The 22,303-nt window shown below is 35.1% G+C and overlaps 1 protein-coding gene across 5 annotated transcripts in view; it reads right to left on the bottom strand.

The window, feature by feature from the left end:
* ATAD2B (ATPase family AAA domain containing 2B) overlaps positions 1 to 22,303 on the bottom strand; it is a 173,394-nt gene that overhangs the window by 102,837 nt on the left and 48,254 nt on the right. For all 5 annotated transcript variants that reach the window (XM_029938225.1, XM_029938224.1, XM_029938226.1 and 2 more), the window contains 5 exons: positions 20,756 to 20,867; positions 17,813 to 17,928; positions 15,785 to 15,959; positions 11,207 to 11,295; positions 800 to 959 (listed from right to left, as the gene is read on the bottom strand). In XM_029938225.1, coding sequence (XP_029794085.1) covers positions 800 to 959; positions 11,207 to 11,295; positions 15,785 to 15,959; positions 17,813 to 17,928; positions 20,756 to 20,867 — 652 coding nt within the window. The remainder of the gene's footprint in view (positions 1 to 799; positions 960 to 11,206; positions 11,296 to 15,784; positions 15,960 to 17,812; positions 17,929 to 20,755; positions 20,868 to 22,303) is intronic.

Here is a 22,303-nt window from a genome sequence, read left to right as displayed (position 1 = left end):
ACGCATTTTACATGGAGATCTAAATCAAAGCTATACAATTACAAAGGTGCATGTGTATATGATATATTCATAAATAGTATCTTCTTTCTTTAGGTTATATTTGTATGGGTATATGTTATAAATGTTTAATTAGGCTTATTTTAAAAATGTTAAATTACATAGAAAACATTGTCAAATATAGTATTTCCTCTACATATATCTCTCTGTCTCAAACTTGAGATCCTCGTGAAGAAACAAGTCAATGAATGAACTGGTCAAAAATAATAAAAATTTCAAGGAAAATTTGGGAAAAAAACTTGTATACTAATTAACATTTTACACAATGCCTATACATTGTGTAATTACACATTCTTTTAAAAAATACAATATAATGAATAACTTTTGCTGCTCTTAATTAAATATGCTGTTATGGTCATTTCTATGAAAATGTACACATTGGGTTCTTATTCATAAGCTCACTAATATTCTGAAAACATTATTTTTATGGGAACAAAGCTACTTTGGCTAACTGGAGACATATAGCCTGCCAACAAGATAATTATTACAATCTGGAGAACTAAAGTAAGCATTTTAGTAACCTAACCAAGAGTTTTCTGAAAGTCATACATGTTCTAATAATTGTTAATACAAATAGACTAAATTGTTCAATAATCACAAGCTTTTTCTGAGAATTAACTACGATATTTCATAAGCACAAAATTTCACAAATGAAAATTCATAAAATATCACCCTCCAAGTGCGTATATGCTTAATAATTGGGTCACAAATAAATCTTAACATGTTGCAAACAGAAACTTACCTTTTGATCAGGCAGATTGAAAAGGAATTCTCTGTCAAAACGGCCTGGTCTCCTGAGAGCAGGATCTATAGAATCAAGTCTGTTTGTAGCACCAATAACAACGATTTCACCCCTGTTATCTAACCCATCCATAAGAGCAAGGAGAGTTGATACTATAGAGCTGTAACAAAAGTTTCAGGCAAAAATTATCAATCAAAAAAAGGAAAGAAAAAACTGTAAAAACTGCTGCATATACTAAACTTCATCAGTCTTATGTTAATAAAACTAGAACATGAATAAAACCTAATGCAAAATAATGTACAGAAATCATTTTTGAAAATATTCAAAAAATACATTAATAGACACCTGAGACACAGAAACAACAACAAAAGAGATAAGGATTTCATCAAAATTAATTTTTCTGCTTCAAAGGGCACTCTCAAAAATAATGAAAAGGCAACCTAAAGAATAGGAGAAAATTTTTGCAAATTATATACTTGATAAGGGTTGAAGCTCCAGGATATACAAAGAACAATTACAACTCAACAATAAGAAGAAAACCCAAATTAAAAACAGTCAAAATTTTTAAAAAAGCAACACCTGTGTGGCATAGTCAGTTAAGCATCTGACTCGATCTCAGCTCCGGTCACGATCTCAAGGTTCATGAGTTCAGGCTCTGCATTAGGTTCTGCACTGATGTTGCAGAGCCTGCTCTGGATTCTGTCTCTACTTCTCTCTCACCTTCCCCCACATGTGCTCTCTCGCTCTCTCTCAAAATAAATAAACTTTAAAAAATATTTTTTAGGTCAAAAGATTTACGTAGGCATTTCTCCACAGAAGATATACAAAGGGTCCATCATTAGGGACATACAAATCAAACCAAATGAGGTACCACTTTGAACCCCCGAGGATGACGATAATAAAAAAGACAGATAATAATAAACGTTGGCAAGGATGTGGAGAAATTGGAACATTCACACAGTGCCTGATGGGATGTAAAATGGTGTGCCTCCTTTAAAATGTTTGACACAGTTCCCTCAACTATTAAACAGAGTGATCATATGATCCAGCAATGTCTAAGAAAACAGGTACAAAAATGTTCACAGCAGCTTTATTCATAATAGCCAAAGGGTGGAAATAACTCAAGAGTCTATCAAGTGATGAATAGATAAATAAAATGTGGTATATCAAGACAATAAAATAGAATTTGTCAATAAAAACAAATGTAGTACTGATAGATGCTATGATATGGATGAACCTTGACAGCCTTCTGCTAATTGAAAAAAGCCAGTCACAAAAGTCTCCATATTCTAGGATTCCATCCATATGAAATAACCAATAGCCAAATCTATAGAAATACAAAGTGTATTAGCGGTTGCCTAGGGTTTGGCGGCGATGAAGAGACTAGAGAGCTATGGCTAAAGATTAAAAGGTTTCTTTCTTTCTGGGAAGATGAAAATGTTCTAAAAATTGATTATAGTGACAGTTACACAACTCTGGAAATATACTGAAAGCCACTGAACATGCGGTTTAAATAATTAAACAAACTGTATGATATATGAACAGTATCTCAATAAAGCTGTTTTTAAAAAGAAATACAGGGACACCTGGCTGGCTTAGGTAGTAGAGCATCATCTTCAGGGTCATGAGTTTGAACCCCACATTGGGTGTAGAGATTACTAAAAATTAATTAAAATAAATGTAAAAAATTTTTAAAGAAATATAAAAGTCTGTGTTAATATACAGGATTATATATGATGTTTCGAGTTCCTAAAGAATTACATGGAGCCTGGGTGGCTCAGTTGGTTAAGTGTCTGACTTCAGCTCAAGTCATGATCTTGCAGTTCATGGTCTGAGCCTCGGGTTGGGCTCTGCGCTGACAGCTCAGAGCAGACAGCTCAGATTCTGTGTCCCCCTCTCTCTCCTTCTGCCCCTCCCCTGCTTATGCACTCGCTCGCTCTCTCTCTCTCTCTCTCTCTCAAAAATAAATGAATTAACATTAAAAAAAAGAATTACATGTGCATTACTGTTATACTTTCAATTTCTTTATAATGTCTACTATTTTAAGTTCAACTCAAAATCATCTTGTGCATATTTTAGAGTAGTATTTGAAACTATGACTTAAACATTTCTGAATAAATAACATTGTTACATGTCTAATTATAACAAAAACCACAGTTCTAGTAACAAAGGTCTTCCTAGTGTTTCCCAACTGTTCTCACTTACATCCCTTTATTCTACTGCTAACACCTGCCAGAAATAACTTTGCCAATATGCTCAACATGTTAAAGAAATCATTCTTGCTCCCAAATAAACTGTTCTAAATGTTTCTCAAAACTATAAATGGAACCAATATGCTAGAGATCCCGTGTACATGTATTTGGAGGATTGTGCTTGTTCTTTTCTGTATTACTTTTTAATGTTTGTTTATTTTTGAGATAGAGACAGCACATGAGCAGGGGAGGGGCAGAAAGCGAGGACACAGAATTAGGCTCCAGGCTCTGAGCTGTCAGCACAGAGTCCAATATGGGGCTCAAACTCACAAACCCAGAGACCATGCCCTGAGTTGAAGTCGGACACTTAACCTACTGAGCCACCCAGGTGCCACTGGACTACGTAATTCTTTATTCTGAAAGACTGCCCTGTGCATTATGCAATATTTAACAGCATCCCTGGTCTCCAGCTACTATTCAGTCCTGACAATAAGACCCACCCAGGCACCCTGTGCTTGTTCTTTTCTATTTAAATAAGAGAAAATTAATGACCTAAGTGTCTCACTTCAGATATAAAGAATGCAATAAGCATCCTGAAGCATAAGTTCATATCTATTACCTCAAATTTTTCCTTAGCACATTCCAATCACAGGCATTTCAAGTGTTTAAGATTTATCAACATTTTTAAGTGTTTTCTATAAGGATTTTCAGAAGACAAAGTCTCAAACATGGCCAGAAACAGAATTATAACCTAGCTTAGATTCTACCAACAGTTGTCTTCTTTAAAAAAAAAAAATCAAATGACCAGCCCTTGGATAAAAATCCTTTAATAACCCCTATTATGTTCAAAATAAAGTCCAAACTACTTTATACTACATTTGAGGCCCGCCTGTCTGCCCGCCCTAACCCTTTCTCCTACAGTATCTTCTAAAAGCATTTGTATAATTTAAATATGGATCTAAATAAAATGAACTGGAATTGTTTTGTATGGTATGAAGAGGGATCCAATTTTTTCACCAGATACCCAATTCTCCCAGCATTATTTATTGAAAAGGTCATCCTTTCCCAATAGCACTGCACTGCCTCTTTTATTATACATCAGTGTGTAGATTTATATATGGCTCTGGCTCTGTTCCATCAGTCTATTCATCAAGACTTCTACCAACATCAAATTATCTTAATCCTAAGAGGCCTTAATAACCAGAAGAGCAAACACTCCCACCTTGTTCTTCCACAAAAGTCTTCACTATTCTTAGTCCTTTTTATTTCCATATAAATTCCAGAATCATTTTGTCAAATTCTGCCCCAAAAAAGTTGATTCTGAACAGGATTATACTGAATCTATTGATAAATATGGAAGAACAAACAACTTTTAAATATCCAGGCTTCCAACTTATGTATATGGTATTTCTCTCCATTTATTTTATCTTCCTTTAATGTTTCTGAATCAAGTTTTATTCTTCCCTCCAAAAATGTAAATGGAACCTAATTTATTTCTAGGATCTTTTATCCTAAATGAGTTTATAAATAGTAATTTTTCATTTTTATGCAGAAAACTGGTAAACAGAGAAACAAAATTTTCTATAATGACTGGTTTAGCCTTGCAAGATGCTCATTACTATGAGAAGTTATCTAGAGACAGCTTTGGAATGTCTACATACATAATTATATCACCTACAAATGACAACAATATTGTTTACTCCTCTTCAAACACACACCTTGTCTTGTTTCATCTTGCCAGACTACACTAACTGGGATCTATGTGCAGTGTGGATCCGAATTGTTCACTGCAGCCATGCTTATAACTCCTCATATTAAAAGCTTTCATCCTTAAAAAAAGGGGGGGGGGGTTCATCTTTCAACATTAAGTATGTTTGTTGTAGGTATTTTTATAAATACCTTATATTCTTCATTCTTTAAAATGATCTTATCAAAAATAAATATTAAATTTCATCCAACATTTCTTATACATCTACTGAGATGATATGATTTTTCACTAATATGATAATGCAATAAATTTACCTTAATAGATTCCTCTCATGTTAAACAAACCTTGTATATGTGAAATACAATCAATTTGGTCATGATGTATTATCCTTAAATCTTTCTAGAAGTCACATGTTATTATTCTATTTAGGAGTTTTATATCCATGTTCACAAGTGAAACTGGGTTCCAATTAACTTTCTTACACTGTTCTACATAAGTTTTCTTTTTAATTACATCTTTTGAAGATATATTTGACACACAATACGCTGAATATACTTAAAGTATACAATTGGGTAAGTTTTGAAATGTATACACACCTGTGAAACTACCATCACTCTCAAATAAGTAATCTATCCATCATTCTCTTCCTCGTGTCCCTTCATAATCCATCCCTACTGCTCCTCCTTGACCTTTATCCAATCCCCAGGCAACCACTGATGTGTGTTACAGATTAGCTTACATTCTCTAAAATTTCATATGTATGGGATCATACAATACTTTTTTTCTGGATTCTTTCACTGAGCATAATTATTTTGAGATTCACCACACTGTTGGTTTACTAATAGTGTGTTCTAAGCAATATTCCATTATATGGATATGGCAAAATTTGTTTACTGATTCACATGTTGATGGCCATGTGGATTGTTCCTAATTTGGGACTATTACCAAAACAGCTAAGAACATTCATATATAAGTCATGAAGAATTTCCATGGATTTTTTTCCTAAAAGTTTAATACATTTCCTCCTAAATTCAGGCCTTTGTCCTCTTAACCTTTAATGCTTAAAGAATTTGACACATCACATTTTGCATTCCTAATATTGCATATCAATGTCTCCTTTTCATCATGACCAATCATGCCAGAGGTTTGTTAATTTTATTAGTTTTTTTCAAAGAAGCAACTTTTGATTTCTTGATATCTGTATGTCTTTGTTTCAAGTTCATATTGTTTGCTATTTTTTGTTTACTAGTAACAGTGAATTACAATAATAGTTCTTAACAGCAAACAAAATTCTCCGCTTAGATCTTTTTGTTATTTGTTTCTTGTATTTTGTGCATTACTAAATTTTGGAAATTAGTTATGATTTAAGGCACAATATATGATCAATTTTTATAAATCCTATGTATGTTCAAAAACTGTTCATTCTGTATTTGTCTCAGGTAAGCATACCAACTAGATCATAAAATTATTCAAATAATCTCCAGGGCATTTTTTTTTCCTCATTTGGTCTTTCAACTACTGGGAGGCACATATCTCTCACATTGATTATCAATTTGACTCTGAAGATCTGTCAATTTTTGCTTTATATCATTTGAAACACAGTCATTAGGAAATCACAAATTCTAAATTGTTACATCTTCTAATAAACGGAAGCTTTTATTCATTATAAGTTGATATAATGCTTTCTGCCTTACAGTCTTTCTTCTCTAATACTAATATAGTTATGGCAGTTTTCTATTAGTATTCACTTGGTATATTTTCATGCCATTTTATGAATGACTGTTGTGGACATTCTATATGAATAGAACTGCATAACATGTGACCTTTTGTGTATGAATTATTTCACTCAGAATTAAGTCTTTGAGGTTCATTCATGTTACACGTACCTTGTACAAGGCACACCTACATAGCATGTGTTAGAATTTCATTCCTCTTCAAAATTTAATAATATTCTATTGTATGGCTATAACACACTTTATATATCCATTCAGCAGTTGATGGACATATGGGTTATTTCCATGTTTTGGCTATTATGAGTAACATTGCTATGAATAATCGTGACTGAGGTTTTGCATGTCTTTCCCCAACATTTACTTGGAATCTTTCTATATCTTTACACGTAGATACATCTCTAATAAACAAAACGTCATTGAATTTTGGTTTTCCCAGTCTGACAATCTTTGTCTTTTATAATAAAAGAACACTTAGGGGAGGCGCCTGGGTAGCTCAGTTGGTTAAGCAACCAGCTTCAGCTCAGGTCATAATCTCATAGTTTGTGGGTTCGAGCCCCTTGTCGGGCCCTGTGCTGACAGCTCAGAACCTGGAGCCTGCTTCGGATTCTGTGTCTCCCTCTTCTCTCTGCCCCTTCCCTGTTCATGCTCTGACTTTCTCTCTCTCTCAAAAATAAACAGACATGAAAAGAAAACATTTTTTAAATAATGAAAAGAACATTTAGTCCCTTTACATTTCATGTCATGTTTTATATAACTGGATTTAAACCTACAATTATATGTTGTGCTGTTTCTCACACTAGTTTTATGATTCCCCTCCCCTTCTTCGTAGAATGTGAATTGATTTTTTTTATTATTCTATTCCCCTCTTACTAACAGTAGAAATTATATAATATGTTTCTATTAGTAATTACTCTAGAAATTAAAACCTGCATACTTGGATCTCAAAGGTTACCCTTCCAGGTTTGATGGATGAAGACTCTGCTGGATGATCTCTTACTCTACTGCAGAAAATAACTACAAAACCTGTACATAATAATACATAAACATATACTTGAAGGAACTAGTGAGTAAACAGAGATACACAGACTCTGTTGGAAGTCCATGGTCACTTGAAGAAAAGGAGAACATACAGAAATCAAGCCCCCCTCTCCCTGGCTTTCCGCATGGGGCTAAGTGCAGTGAGGAAGATTAGGTAGGGAAACCCTTAACTTTCCAACTTGGGAGTTCAGAAAAGAAAAGGTTGGCCATTAAAGAATGTGGAGGATTCTGGTGTGCTCGCAAAGGCAGAGCCAGTGAAGACATCTCTAAACTTTACCTACCCACATCTCTGAATGTCCTAAAACAAACAAAGGCACAGAGCAAAGAGAGCAGTTACAGATAATAGATTTGAAAGGAGACCAAAGCTGCCAGCCATCGAACAGTCTTTAGTTCAAGCCTAAAACAGAAAATTATCTGTAAAACAAAGGAAATACTGCTCATAAAAAGAAAATACTAAAATCCAAAACCTTCATAAACTAACATTAATAATATCCAGGATGCAATCCAAATCACCCAACAAATGAAGAACCAAAACATGTGTTCAGGAGAAAAGAAAAGTAAGCAGGCCTAACAGTGAGATGAAAATAGATGTTGAAGGTAACACAAAAAGATTTTAAACTATCACTAACCTCAATGAAGTAAAACAAAATTTATTTAAATGCATGAAAATCATACTGGAAAAATATAATAAAAAACAAAGTTATACAACTGAAAAGTAATTTCTTAAATAAAAAAATGTGTTGGCTGGACAAACCAGCAAAATGGACATGACCAAAAAAAAGGTAATGACTGAAGATAGAAAAATCAAACTTACCCAAGATGAAGAGAAAAAAAGATTGGGAAAAAAAGACAAATTAGCAGATACACAATAAAACCACAAATAAGAGTAAACCTAAAGTCCATCCTGAGGCATATCACTGCAAAGCTGTTAAAAACCAAAGCTACAGAGCAAGTATTCACGGCAGCAAGAGAAAAACCACATATTATAAAGCACAGGAACAGTGACCCAATTAATGGCTTCCTACTTCGAGGCTGTAATGTAGGGGACATGGAATCTGGGTGGGAATCAGCTGACTCAGTAAGTGGAAGAGACAAAGCTGAGATTCCAAGGACCCTAAGTGGACTCAGAGTTCCCCAAAAAGAGTACCAGAAAAGAAACCACTGCACAGAAAGAAAACTTAGGAAATAGGAACGGGGCCTCTCCAGACTTCAGCTAAATATTGCATGCATGTGAGGAAATCAACTGACACAAACAGAAAACATGGTTGTGCTCCAATCAGAACATGTCAGTAATTACAGAAACATTTACAGAATACATAATCAAATTAAATGAAGAGAGTGTCAGTTTACAAAACCACCCACCTATACATTACCTACTTAAAAAACACCCTAAATATAAAGACACAGAAAAGATTACAGTAAACTAATAAAAGAAATATCCTAAACAAAATGCATGAGAAGTCTGCACTGCAAAGCAAAAACATGAAAATAGATTTAAAAATAAAAAGTTGGGGCAACTGGGTGGCTCAATCGATAAAGCATCTGACCCTTGATTTTGGCTCAGGTCATGATCTCATGGCTTGTGGGTTCAAGCCCTGTCAAGCTCTACACTGATAGTGCAGAGCCCGCTTGAGATTCTCTCTCTCCCTCTCTCTGCCCCTCAAGTGTGCATGTACGCTCTCTCTCACTCTCTCAAAAATAAATAAATCAACAAACAAAAAAGAATGACTAGACCCCAAAAAATTCAGTAAAAAAATTTTTTATCATCACATTAAAAAGAAATAATAAGAAAATGAGAAAAAAAACACCACAATTTGTAAACTAAACAACACGCTACAAAATCATCATTGTGTGTGGAGCACCTGGGTGGCTAGTTGGTTAAGCGTCCATCCAACTTCGGCTCAGGTCATGATATTGGGGTCCAGGAGTTCAAGCTCGCATCAGGCTCTGTGCTGACAGCTCAGAGCCTGGAGTCTGTCTTCAGATTCTGTGTCTCCCTCTCTCTCTTCCCCTCACCCACTCATGCTCTGTCTCTGTCTCTCTCTCTCTCTCTCTCTCTCTCTCTCAAAAATAAACATTTAAAAAAATTATTTTCCAAATAATTATTGTGTCAAAAAAATGACAACAAAGATTAGAAATTATTTTGAAGTATATGACAGAAAATATAAAAGAGATCAAAAATGTGGGATGCAGCTAAAACAGTGTTTTAAAGAAAACCTACAACTTTCAATGCCTATATTAGAAAAGAACTAGTTTCAATCAAAAAAATCTAAGCTTCCATTTTAATAACATGGGCTGGGAAATGAAATTAAACCCAAAGCAAAACAAACAAAAGCCATGGAAAGTCATGGAGGAACCTTAAGTGCACACTGCTAAGTGAAAGAAGCCAATCTGGAAAGGATTACACACTATATGATCCCTACTATATAGCATTCTGGAAAAGGCAAAACTATGAAGACAGTTAAAAAGAAAAACTCTGTGTTACCAAGGACAGGGGGAAGTAAGTAGAGCACATAGAATTTTTAGGCCAGTGACAACAGCCTGTATGATATGATAATGATGTATACACGTAACTATACTTCTGTCCAAATTCATAAAATGTCCAACACCAACAGTGAACCCTAACGTAAAACTATGAACTTTGTATGATTATGATGTGTTAACTGTATGCTCCTCAATTGTAACAAATGTGCCCACTAGTGAAAGATGTTAATAATAAGGGAAGCTAAAAATAAAAAAAAATAGCAATGATCATAATAAGGGAAGCTATGGGGTACCTGGGTGGCTCAGCAGTTAAGGGTCCTACTCCAGATTTCACCTCAGGTCATGAGCTCACGGTTTGGGAGATCAAGCCACAAGTCAGGATGCTTGAGGTTCTCTCTCTGCCTCGCACTCCGCCCCTCCCCCACTCCCTTGCACACCTATTCTCTCTTCTCTCCCAAAATAAATCCACTAGAATGGCTGAAGTTAACAAGAACAGCAGAACCAAATGTTGGCAAGGATGAGAAACAACCCAAGTTCTCATACATTACAGGTAAGAACACAAAGTGTTACAAACTTGGAAAACAAAGCCAATTTTAACATATATTTACCATAGGATCTAGCCATTCCTCTCAAGTATTTACTCAACAGAAATGAAAACAAATGTGCACACAAAAAAGTGTATGCAAGTGTTCAGAGTAGTATTATCATAACAGCCAAAAACAGAAATGAACTAAATCTCCATCAGATGGATTAACAAATAAATTGTGGTACATATACATATTCTCACTCCTCCCTCGGTCTCTGTCCCTCCCTCCCTTCCCAGGGACAACTAATCAGAAATGGAAAAGAGCAAAATATTAATATACACGACACAGATAAATTTCAACACATGCTAAGTTGAGATTAGGCAGCTTTTTCTGTAAAGGGCCTGAAAGTAAATGTATGTAAACTTTGCAAGCCATACAATCTTCCCCTCACAACTGTTCTCATTCAGTCCTTCTCCTGTAGCACACAAGTAGCCACAAGAAAGGTACAAACATGGATATGTTCCAATAAAACTTTACAGAAACAGGCAAAAGGCTAGAAGTGGTCTACAGGTTACAGTTTGCTCAGCCTCAAGCTAAGACAAAGGAGTCTTCCTCAAGGACACAGTCACATTTTATAAGCCTCCTAGCACTTGTCCAAAGGCTAAAGCTAACTACTCTGTCAATGAGTAAAAAGAATCCAACATAATCAGATTAGGAAAAATTACCTGTGGATCTGATCTTGTCTGCTGGAGCGAACTGGAGCTAATCCATCTATTTCATCAAAAAATATTATAGAAGGTCTCATCAAATATGCCTAGTATAAAAAGAAAACAAATGTTATTTATAGTTTTCATTTTTTATACTTAAGTATTATATTTTCTTAATAGGTAATATAAGCAAATGCTACAACATACAGCAACTAAGAAAGAGACAATAAAAAAAACTCCTTACCAGCCAGTCTCCAACCACAAGGCCTCTCCCAGTAGAAAACTACTGTTCCCACCTTGTTTACTCTTCCATATGTGTCATTTATACATGTACACAACAATGTACTTTTAGACATACTGTTTTATTTAATGCATTTTAAACACATTGCTTTTACCAAATAAAGTCTATTTTATGTAAATGTGTCTGTGTGGGGTATGTAGTTTTTGTTTTTCTTTTTTTTTAATTTGAGAGAGAGAGAGACAGAGACAGAGAGAGCGAGTGAGCATGGGCATTCAGGAGGAGGGATACCAGGAGGGAAGGGAAGGGGCAGGGGGGTAGAGAGAGACAGACAGAAAGACAGAAAGACAAACAGACTCAAGCAAGCTTCATACTCAGCTCAGAGCTCAACTCAGGGCTCGACCCCAAGACCCTGGGATCACGACCTAAGATGAAATCAAGAGTTGGATGCTCAACAGACTGAGCCACCAGATGCCCCTGAAAAATATTTTTTAATTAGCTTCCATATAAGCACACAACAATCTGCCTCATTCTTTATTAACAGCTACAAAATGCACTACTCTGGATGTGCCATAATTAAACTAGTCTCCTATGTGTGGACATGTAGGCTTTTTTTTTTTTTTGAGTTTTTACTTATTAATTTTTGAGAGAGACAGAGAGAGAAAAAGAATCCCAAGCAGACTCTGAGTGCAGATGCGGGGCTGAAGTGGGGCTCAAACTCATGAACCATGAGAGCATGATTTGAGCCAAAATCAAGAATTGGATGCTCGGGCGCCTGGGTGGCTCAGTCGGTTAAGCGTCCGATTTCGGCTCAGGTCATGATCTCGCAGTTCATGGGTTCGAGGCCCACATCAGGCTCTGTGTTGGCAGCTCAGAGCCTGGAGCCTGCTTCAGATTCTGTGTCTCCCTCTCTCTCTGACCCTCCCCTGCTCACGCTGTCTGTTTGTCTGTCTCTCTCTCTCTCTCTCTCTCTCTCTCTCAAAAATAAATAAAAACATTTAACAAATTTCTTAAAAAACTTAAAAAGAACTGGATGTTTAACCTACTGAGCCACCCAGGTGGCCCTAGGCTATTTTTAATCTTTTCCTATTATCAACAATGCCTGAATAAACATTTGGACTTTCATATAAATATAAACATAAACATACTAATATAATAAATTCTAAAAATGGTTCAAAAGGCAAACTTGATTTCTAATTAAGTTCGATATTTTCAAATTGCCTTCCACTGATCTACCAATTTACCCTCTCACCACCAATATTTAAGAAACCTCACCAACAATGTATTATCAAACTTCTCGACCCTTTAGGATAAAATATATCTCAGTTCATTTTAGTTTTTATTTCTACTATCAATAAAAATGAGCACTTTTCATATCTCTAAGAGCCATTTATATTGCTTTTTTTTTTTTAACAAAAATTCTGTTCAGATCTTTGCCAATTTTTCTCCTGGATCATTGGTCTTTTGCTTACTGTTTGCTAGGAGTCATTCATTTTAAAAATTAGACTTCTGTGAAAGGAAATGCAAATGTTTTTCTGCAAGGAGTGTCATTTATCTTTTGATTTTGCTTATATTTTGTTTCAATGCAGAATCTAAAAATAAAATTTATATAAGGGATCTGTTCTTTGATAGTTAAAACTCTTCCTACTCTGATATTAGAAACAAAACTCTCATGAGTTTTCCTCCATTACTTTGTTGTTGGTTTTTCACCGAATTCTTAAATGTACAGGAACTTAATTTGATTTAATGTAAATATTAGATTACAAATGAAAAGTCTTTATATAATTTACTCAAGTATATACAGTCTACTTATGTTTCAAAATTACTTATAGCAAGTTCTTAGTTCATAGGAAGGACAACCTTCTAAAAACCAGATACAAATTTCGCATTTCTCCCTGATTGTTATGATATGCATTAAACATCCAGCGTTTTCTAATAATTTAAAATGAAGGGCATTTCAACCACAAAACTTAGGTTTGCAGGGCAAAGGTTTGTAAGACTAGAATTATATAGTAAGAGAAAAAGAATAGGGGAACCTGCTGGCTCAGTCAGTAGAACATACGACTCTTAGGTCTCTGGGTTGTGAGTTCAAGCCTCACACGGGATAGGTGCATTGATTACTTAAAAAATAAATAGTATTTTTGAAGAGAGAGAAGAAGAAGAGATTTGATCAGTACTTTAAATACATGAAGCACATGGTGTTTTTCAGAACTACAGCCTTGCAGAATTACAGTATCAAAGTACAGTATGTCTGTGCCCTTCATGTGACAAGCACTTTATATATTTTCTTTCTGTGAAATCTCACAGTAGTCCAGTGAGATTAGTATTATTTCCTCTGTTTTATAAAAGAGGCAACTAAAATCAGATGCTTTCATTTATTTCAAGTTATATACTGAATAATAAAGTAGATGTTAAACACTTCCCTAGTACCTAAAACCAAGCTCTCAGCCAATACAGAATACCTCCCTCATTTCATTTAGTGCATGGATCACATAGATCATGTCAATTCAGGAATGTGGACTCTTTCATTTAAAAAGACAATAATGAGGGGCACCTGGGTGGCTCAGTCGCTTAAGCATCTGACTTTCACTCGGGTCATGATCTTATGGTTCGTGGGTTCAAGCCCCATGTTAGGCTCTGTGCTGACAGCTCAGAGCTTGGAGCCTGCTTCAGATTCTGCATCTCCCTCTCTCTCTCTCTCTCTCTCTGCCCCTCCCTCACTCGTGCTTGTTTCGGACTCTCTCTCTTCCTGTCTCTCTGCCCCTCCCCATGCACTCTCTCTCAAAATAAATTAAAGCTTTGTTGGAAAAAAATTTTTAGGGGTGCCTGAGTGGTTCAGTTGGTTAAGTGTCCGACTTTGGCTCAGGTCATGATCTCACAGTTCATGGGTTCAAGCCCCGCATTGGACTCTGTGCGGACACCTCGGAGCCTGGAGCCTGTTTCAGATTCTGTGTCTCCCTCTCTCTGCTCCTCCCCCTCTCATGCTCTGTCTCTGTCTCTCTCTCTCTCAAACATTAAAAAAATTTTTTAATGTTTCAACAGCTTTGTTGCCGTATAATACACATAACATAAAAATTTTAAATACATACATACATACTGAAAGCAGACAGACTACAGGTTTCACTTCCCAAGACACTGAACACCTTGAAGGCAAAAATTTTACCCTCTCCTTCTTTCTACTCACATTATCTTGACATGGCAGTTTTTCCTACTAACGAAAAATAATATTTGAAGTGCTTTACCAATTACAAGAGACTTTGAAACACATCAACTTTAGTAATGGCAGCTTAAAAATTGCTTGTTGAAAACTTTTAATTTCATGTAACCCTTAGATGTTACAAAATAGAAGCTGCGTTGTCAAATATGAATGACTTCCTCCACTAGTTGAAATAACCAAAAGTGAATTTATATCAGGACTAAGTTTTATAAATTATTATCAGGAAATAATACTTTTAAAGTAAAAGTGATTTAAAAAAAAAAAAAACAAGACTGCCTACATGATATTTAGTCACCTAACCCTGCCTTTTTTTTTTTAATGTTTTATTCATTTTTGATACAGAGAGAAACAGAGCATGAGAGGGGGAGGGTCAGAGTGAGAAGGAGACACAGAACTGGAAGCAGCTCCAGGCTCTGAGCTAGCTGACAGCACAGAGCCCGACGTGGGGCTCGAACCCACAAACGTGAGATCTGACCTGAGCCGAAGTCAGAAGCCCAACCGACTGAGCCACCCAGGCGCCCCTAACCCTGCCTTTTTAAAGCATTTGTTACTGAATTTTTCCAGGACCCTATTTTATGGCTCATGAAAATAATACACTGCTCAGTGAGATTCCTATGCTTGTTCTATTTCATCTATTAGACTAGAAGTGCGTGATATATATGTCATACCCAGGGTTCTCAAAAGCACCTAAAATGATATTATATGCTTATCAGCCACCTTAATGTTTTCTAAATCACCTTAAATTAGTACAAGTAAAACCGATGTTAAATACATCTAACCCTTAGAAATTCAGATTATTGACCCTAAGGGAAACATACTGATGGGAAACATTGCTCCTTGTGAACAGTTTATATGTACAGACTAAATGTACTAAATATTCTATTTAATAAATTTTTTAATGTATGTTTATATCTGAGAGAGACAGACAGACAGAAACTGTACAAGCAGGGGAGGGGCAGAGAAAGACAGACTCTGAAGCAGGCTCCAGGCTGTCAGCAGAGCCCAGAATGGAGCTCAAACTCACGAGCCAGGAGATCATGACCTGACCTGAAGTCGGACGCTTAACTGACTGAGCCACTCAGGCGCCCCCTAAATATTCTATTTTAAAGAAAATATTCTCATATTAGCTGATTTCACTTACCTGATCAAAAAGAAGCCTAAGCTGCCGTTCAGATTCACCAACCCACTTGCTCAGACAGTCTGCTCCTTTTCGCATAAAAAAAGCCACCTTTTTGTCTCCCTGACTGCACTCATTAGCTAATGCTCTGGCAACCAAGGTTTTCCCTGTGCCAGGAGGGCCATAAAACAAACAGCCCCTAGAGGAAAAGAGAATCAAGAGGAGTAAGGTAATGTTATCATCACCACTAATAACCAATACACAAGGATGCATCTCCCATAGAATTTTTTATTAATGCATATACGATAATTCTTAGATACTGAGAAAGCTTTTTGTACTATATAGACAAATTTCATTTTGCTGAGAGGATTCAAGGATGTTCTCAATGACCAAACTTTGGTAGGCAAATCAGAGAAGAGAGCCACTTGGCAAGATAAACCAAAATTTTACATGTGTCTTCCAATGACCCAGAAATCTCACATCTTAGAATGAATCATACAGAAAAACTCAAAATATTATGAAAACAGATTTTAAATAAATGTTCAAAAAAAGGATCAATTCTAATGTGTGAAAAACTAAAAAAATCTGAATGCTATTAATAAGGCACAGATGGAGTGCCTCACTGGCTCAGTTGGAGAAACATGTGACTTTTGAACTTGAGCTCATGAGTTCAAGCCCCATATCGGGTGTAGAGGATACTTAAATAAAACTTAAGAAAATAGTAAGATACAAATAAATATACTGTTACATCTGTAAAACAAAATACTAGTAATATGTCAAAAAGAACAATATACACATTACTGATAGAGGAAGGTGTCTAGAATACACTGTAGAATAAAAAAGGTTATATAAAAGCATTACTAAAGAAATTTATTTATATATTTAAAAATAAAAAAGTTTTAAAAATGGCGAAAAAAATAAACAAGTTCAGATCCAAAAAATAAATAAATAAATTTATTTATATTAAATCTTTATATGTGCTTAATATAGGCAAAGTTTAAGCTTAATATACACAGCTTATAAAGAATATACAAAATTGTTCATCCCTAAAAAATATGATTACTCTCTATTTGTAACACTTTCTGACTTCTCTTTCCATTTTATTTCAGTTTCTCCCACAACCATACTACTTTAATGATTCTGGGAAAAGTAATAATTACTTTTAAAATTCAACTTATATCCTACAAAAAACAATAAATTGCTATAGAATTTTAAGCCATATTTTTAATCCACTCAAATAGAAGATGACTCTTTAATAAGATTTTCTACATCCTGAAACAGAGAATGTAAGTGTATATGTATATCTTGAATATTTTATTCTGCCCAGCTTCCTTTAACATAAGTTCTCAGCCTTTTCTAAAAGCTACCTAGCTAACTATCTGATGATCAAACACAATTAATCTGATCATAAAAATGGACATTAAAAAATAAAGAGCTTCCATTTCAAAACCTTTTTTTAATGTTTTATTTATTTTTGATACAGAGAGAGACAGAACATGAGAGGGGGAGGGGCAGAGAGAGAAGGAGACATAGAACCGGAAGCAGGCTCCAGGCTCTGAGCTAGCTGTCAGCACAGAGCCTGACGCGTGGCTCGAACCCACAAACGTGAGGTCTGACCTGAGCCAAAGTCGGATGCTTAACTGACTGAGCCACCCAGGCGCCCCAAGAGCTTCCATTTCAAAACTACCAGCATCATCAAGTCACATAAACCCTTAATTGAAATTGTGTTTCCAAAGATTCAACAACCTATAGCATCAAACTCAATGCTATTTGGAGGCCAAATTAAGGAAAACCCATTTGGGCAATCCACATGTATATTCAAGGCCTGCACAGAGATTTAGATCTTGTACCTGACTGCTAAATGCTGAAATATAATTTCAAGAATATATTTACTACCACAGCCTTTCAACCCTAAATAAGAAAATTTCATTCCTAACTCTTATTGCTAGAACACATCAAATCAATATATATGAAATATTTATAATCATTTACTAACTGAAATTTGATAAATTAACAATAATAACAATAATAAACATCCAGGACATTACTTACCTTGGAGGCTGAATCTTAAATTTCTCAAAAATTTCTGGATATAGAAGTGGGAATACTACCATTTCTTTCAGTGCATGAATATGATGGCTCAATCCACCTATACTATCAAACCGCACCTTAGAAAGAAGGGAAAAAGTTTAATATAAAATAATTTTAACTATTAAAGAGTTTTTTAATTTATGAGATTGTCTTATGATTCAGAAATACATGCCTTCAGCATGAACTGTTGAACATAAAGTTCAAAATGTTACATTTTGGAGTGCAGAAAAACAAAGTCAGCAGTAAAATTCAAGTTTACATTTCAGTTCAGCTAAATAAAGCTACCATTCTTTAATCTCCTAGTAACTAAGCACAAGATTAATATCCAATCTAACATTTTAATGGGTATCTATAAGAGATGATAATTTGTATCTACACTCTAATAATTTAAATGCCTTTCAAAATACCATCTATCACATGCATTATCAGCCAAGGCAACACTGTCCCCGAGGGGGGCAAAAACTGATTTAGAAGTAGGGTGAAAAGATCTTAGCTACTAAAATGGTTTGTGACCCTCCAAAGCTCAAATTTATAAAACCAAATCTTATTCTTTTTTTTTTAAAGAGAGAGAGACACACACAGACAGACAGACAGACACTACTTAAGCAGGCTCCACACTCAGCACAGATCCCAACGTGGACTCGATCCCATGAGCCTGGGATTATGACCTGAGCCAAAATCAAGAATTGAACGCTCAACCGACTGAGTTGCCCAGGTGCCCCCAAGTCTTACTCTTTTTTTTTTTAAGTTTATTTATTTATTTTGAGAGTGAGCAAGCAGGGAAGGGATAGAAAGAGAGAGAATTCCAAGCAGGCTGTGTGTAGAGCCCAATGTGGGACTCACAAACTGTGAGTTCATGACCTGAGCCAAATCCAGGAGTCGGATGCTTAAACCAACTGAGCCATCCAGGTTCTCCAAGTCTTATTCTTTAATACTAATTTATCTAGATAGAAATGTAATGTTTCTCCTTAGGAGACAACAATGAAAAAATGATTTAAGAAACACTGATCTACCATAAGAAACAACAAAGATTATTCCTCCCATCCATAACAGTTTAAATACCCAAAAGACTTTGTAGAATAAAATATTGTACAGAAGAAAGTGCTTGAAGGAAGTACTGCCAAAATGTTAACAGTAACCACCTCTGATTACTGGATTATGGCAGATTTCTCCCCCTGTATTTTTACTGTTACTTTTATTCTGTTACAGTACTTCTTCCCCTGTATTTTTATTCTGTTAAAATGTTTCACAATGAAATGTTACTATGATAGAAAAAACTTAAGTAATCTAGAAAAATAAATGCAAGTTTAAATAAGAAAAATTGTATTTTCTTGTATATACATCAAATTTTTTTTTAAAATACTACTCTAAATAAATGGCAGAGGGGTGCCTGAGTGGCTCAGCCATTTAAGTGTCTGACTTCAGCTCAGGTCATGATCTCACAGTTCATGGGTTCAAGCCCTGCATCAGGCTCTGTGCTGACAGCTCAGAGCCTGGAGCCTGCTTCAGATTCTCTGTCTCTGCCCCTCTCTCTCTCTCTCTGCCCCACCTCTGATCACACTGTCTCTCTCTGTCCCTCAAAAATAAATAAACGTTAAAAAAAATTTTTTTAATAAATAAATGGCAGAGACATCTAAAGTTAACTAATTCAAGAGAGTAAGGTACTGGCAAACAAAATAAGCAAAGATCATTAAGTAAGGTCCTCTGAGAAGATGCACTGCTAGACATGAGACTGTGAATTCAATATTCTAAATGAAGTCCTCATTAAAATAAATACTTTCCCCTATGACTTCACATTGGAGATAGCTAACATTTCAACATTTCAATTGTTATTCAATGTGTATGTATATATATATATATATATATATATACAAAACATAACTCCATTGATAAACTTCTCATATGAGAATCAGGTAAATTATGTCATATAGAAAGGTTTATGGGAACAAAGAAAAAAAAATCAAATACAATCTTAGTTGTGCATTAACCTACTCCCACATATACCTCCCCAAAGTATTCTATTAACAGTAAGTATCTACCATGTCCTCTAAATCTTGTCTTTCTTTTCACACTTTCCCTGGATACTATAACCCACTTCCCATAGTGATCTCAACCATCTTTATATTTGAGACCCACATCTGAATTTCTATCCCATATAGCTCTCCTTAGTGAAAAACCTAAATAACTAATTTCCTACAAGTTGCTTCCATTTATCATGTGCTGTGGACACCTAAACATGTCTACAACTAGCTAAATCATTGTGACTCCTCAAAACATACTTTCTAATGTTCCCTACATCAGACAGTAGAGCCCACCCAGTCACTGAAGCCAGAATCCTAGGTCGTACAACCAACTTGTTTCTCTCCTTCATTCCCCAAAAGCCATAAGTTCACCCAATTCCATTAAACCAAATTCTCTCCTGAATTCTATCAAATCCACCGACTTCTTTCCACCATGACCCTATGACGGCCATTACTTCAGATCACTATGCTACAGCTTTGTCCAAACCCGTCTCCCTAAAGCCAGCCTTGCTTCCCTCAAAGTAACCACATCAGAGACAGAGGGCTCCATCTAAAACGTAAATCTGATCATGAAATCTAAGCAGATTCAACAATACTCTACTACATATCATGGTTTATGGGCCTTGTCATATGTGTCAGTTTTGCTTCCTACCCATTTTTTTTTAATTATATCCACCAGTATCGCTGAACTGGTGGGGGGAAAAACTTAAGTATCACATATGACCAGAGTGCTAAGTCTCAAAACATATATATATACATCAACAAAACACTAATAATAATGATATCTGGGTTTTTATTTTTATTGTGTGTTGCTTTAGAATAAGGAACAACATTTATTTCTTAAAAAAAAAGTTACTTCTTGAAAAACATTTGCAAAACTTACTGATTTATCAATGTTCATCGGATCAACATCAGCCAAGCTTGCCCCTACTTTGACACGTTCTCGGAGAATACCACTAGCTAAATCTTCTGCTCTGAAGTTCATAGGCAAACATCTGAAATTCATAAAAATTCAAGTAGAGACCATTAAAAGTTTCACATTTTCAATGTCAAAATAAGTATAAATCTTTGATACATTTTCATTTTTTTCCTTTTTCCATTTTCTCAAACCCAGAAAATAACAAAATATAAAATAACAAAGTATTTCATGTTTTTAAAGTACTTTTCTGGGGCGCCTGGGTGGCTCAGTCGGTTAAGCCTCCAGCTTCAGCTCAGGTCATGATCTCACAGTTAGTGGGTTCAAGCCCCGCGTTGGGCTCTGGGCTAACAGCTAGCTCAGAGCCTGGAGCCTGCTTCAGATTCTGTGTCTCCCTCTCTCTGACCCTCCCCTACTCACGTTGTCTCTCAAAAATAAATTTAAACATTTTAAAAATTTAAAATACTTTTCCTAAGTTCCTTTCAAGAGACCAAAACTAAATTTATTCACTAGACAAAGCAAACAAAATTATTAATCCATATATTTGTCCACAGAACCCAATCTATTCCAACTTAGAAGACAACACACCTGATATTTAAGATTATACAAATATACTATATGGATATAATATACAGCATTAAATAAACTCAAACTTTATTATAATATTTAAATTTCTCCTCAGAAATTACGTGGGTATGTCTACTCAGTTTATAGGATTAAAGAAATTTCCTTTAATTCAGAAGTAACCACTTCTAGATCACATCTTGAAAGCTAACCTTTATCTTCTGTTTAACTCCCTTACAATAGATCTTTAGACACCTAAAATCCTGTACTGTATTATTTAATTTTATTACCTGTAAGAAAATAATCTACTTCCTCTTTTAACCTTGGATAGTTACCAAAAGATGAAATAAACAGCCTCAAAAAAGTATAACATCTAAAACGAATGTACTTTTCACAGACATTTATGAATCTTAACTTACCTTAAAAATATATTTCCAAATCAAGTATCAGAAGACTTCAGATTAAGTAGACATTCTATTATTTTATTTAAACTCAGATTTTTAAGGTACCTGGGTGCGGTTAAGCATCCAATTCATGGTTTCAGCTCAGGTCATGATCTCACAGTTTGTGAGTTCAAGCCCCATATCAGGCTCTGTGCTGGGAGCTCAGAGCCTGCCTAGGATTCTATCTCCCTTTTTCTTTCTGCCTCTCCCTACTTGCTCTCTCTCTCAAAATAAATAAATAAACATCAATAAATAAATAAAATAAACTTATATATTTTTCTCTTACATTTTCTTTCAATCATCCACATGTGGAATTCTTTTCAGCATATAATCTATGACAACCCAAACTTGTTTCCAAGGGCTACTAACTGAAAATTTGGTACAGCTACAAAAGATACATAACACCAAATTATAGAAATATTTTGCTAAATGTACATTTTCTAAATATAATTTATCTCTAGTTGTATAAGCTAGAAAATTAACTCAAATTTCAAAGAATCAATTATAA

This window comes from Suricata suricatta, chromosome 4 (genome assembly GCF_006229205.1).
Source record: "Suricata suricatta isolate VVHF042 chromosome 4, meerkat_22Aug2017_6uvM2_HiC, whole genome shotgun sequence".
In the NCBI taxonomy this organism is placed as follows: Eukaryota; Metazoa; Chordata; class Mammalia; order Carnivora; family Herpestidae; genus Suricata; species Suricata suricatta.
The sequence above is the reverse complement of the archived record's forward strand: the minus strand, read 5'-3'. Positions and strand labels throughout refer to the sequence as shown.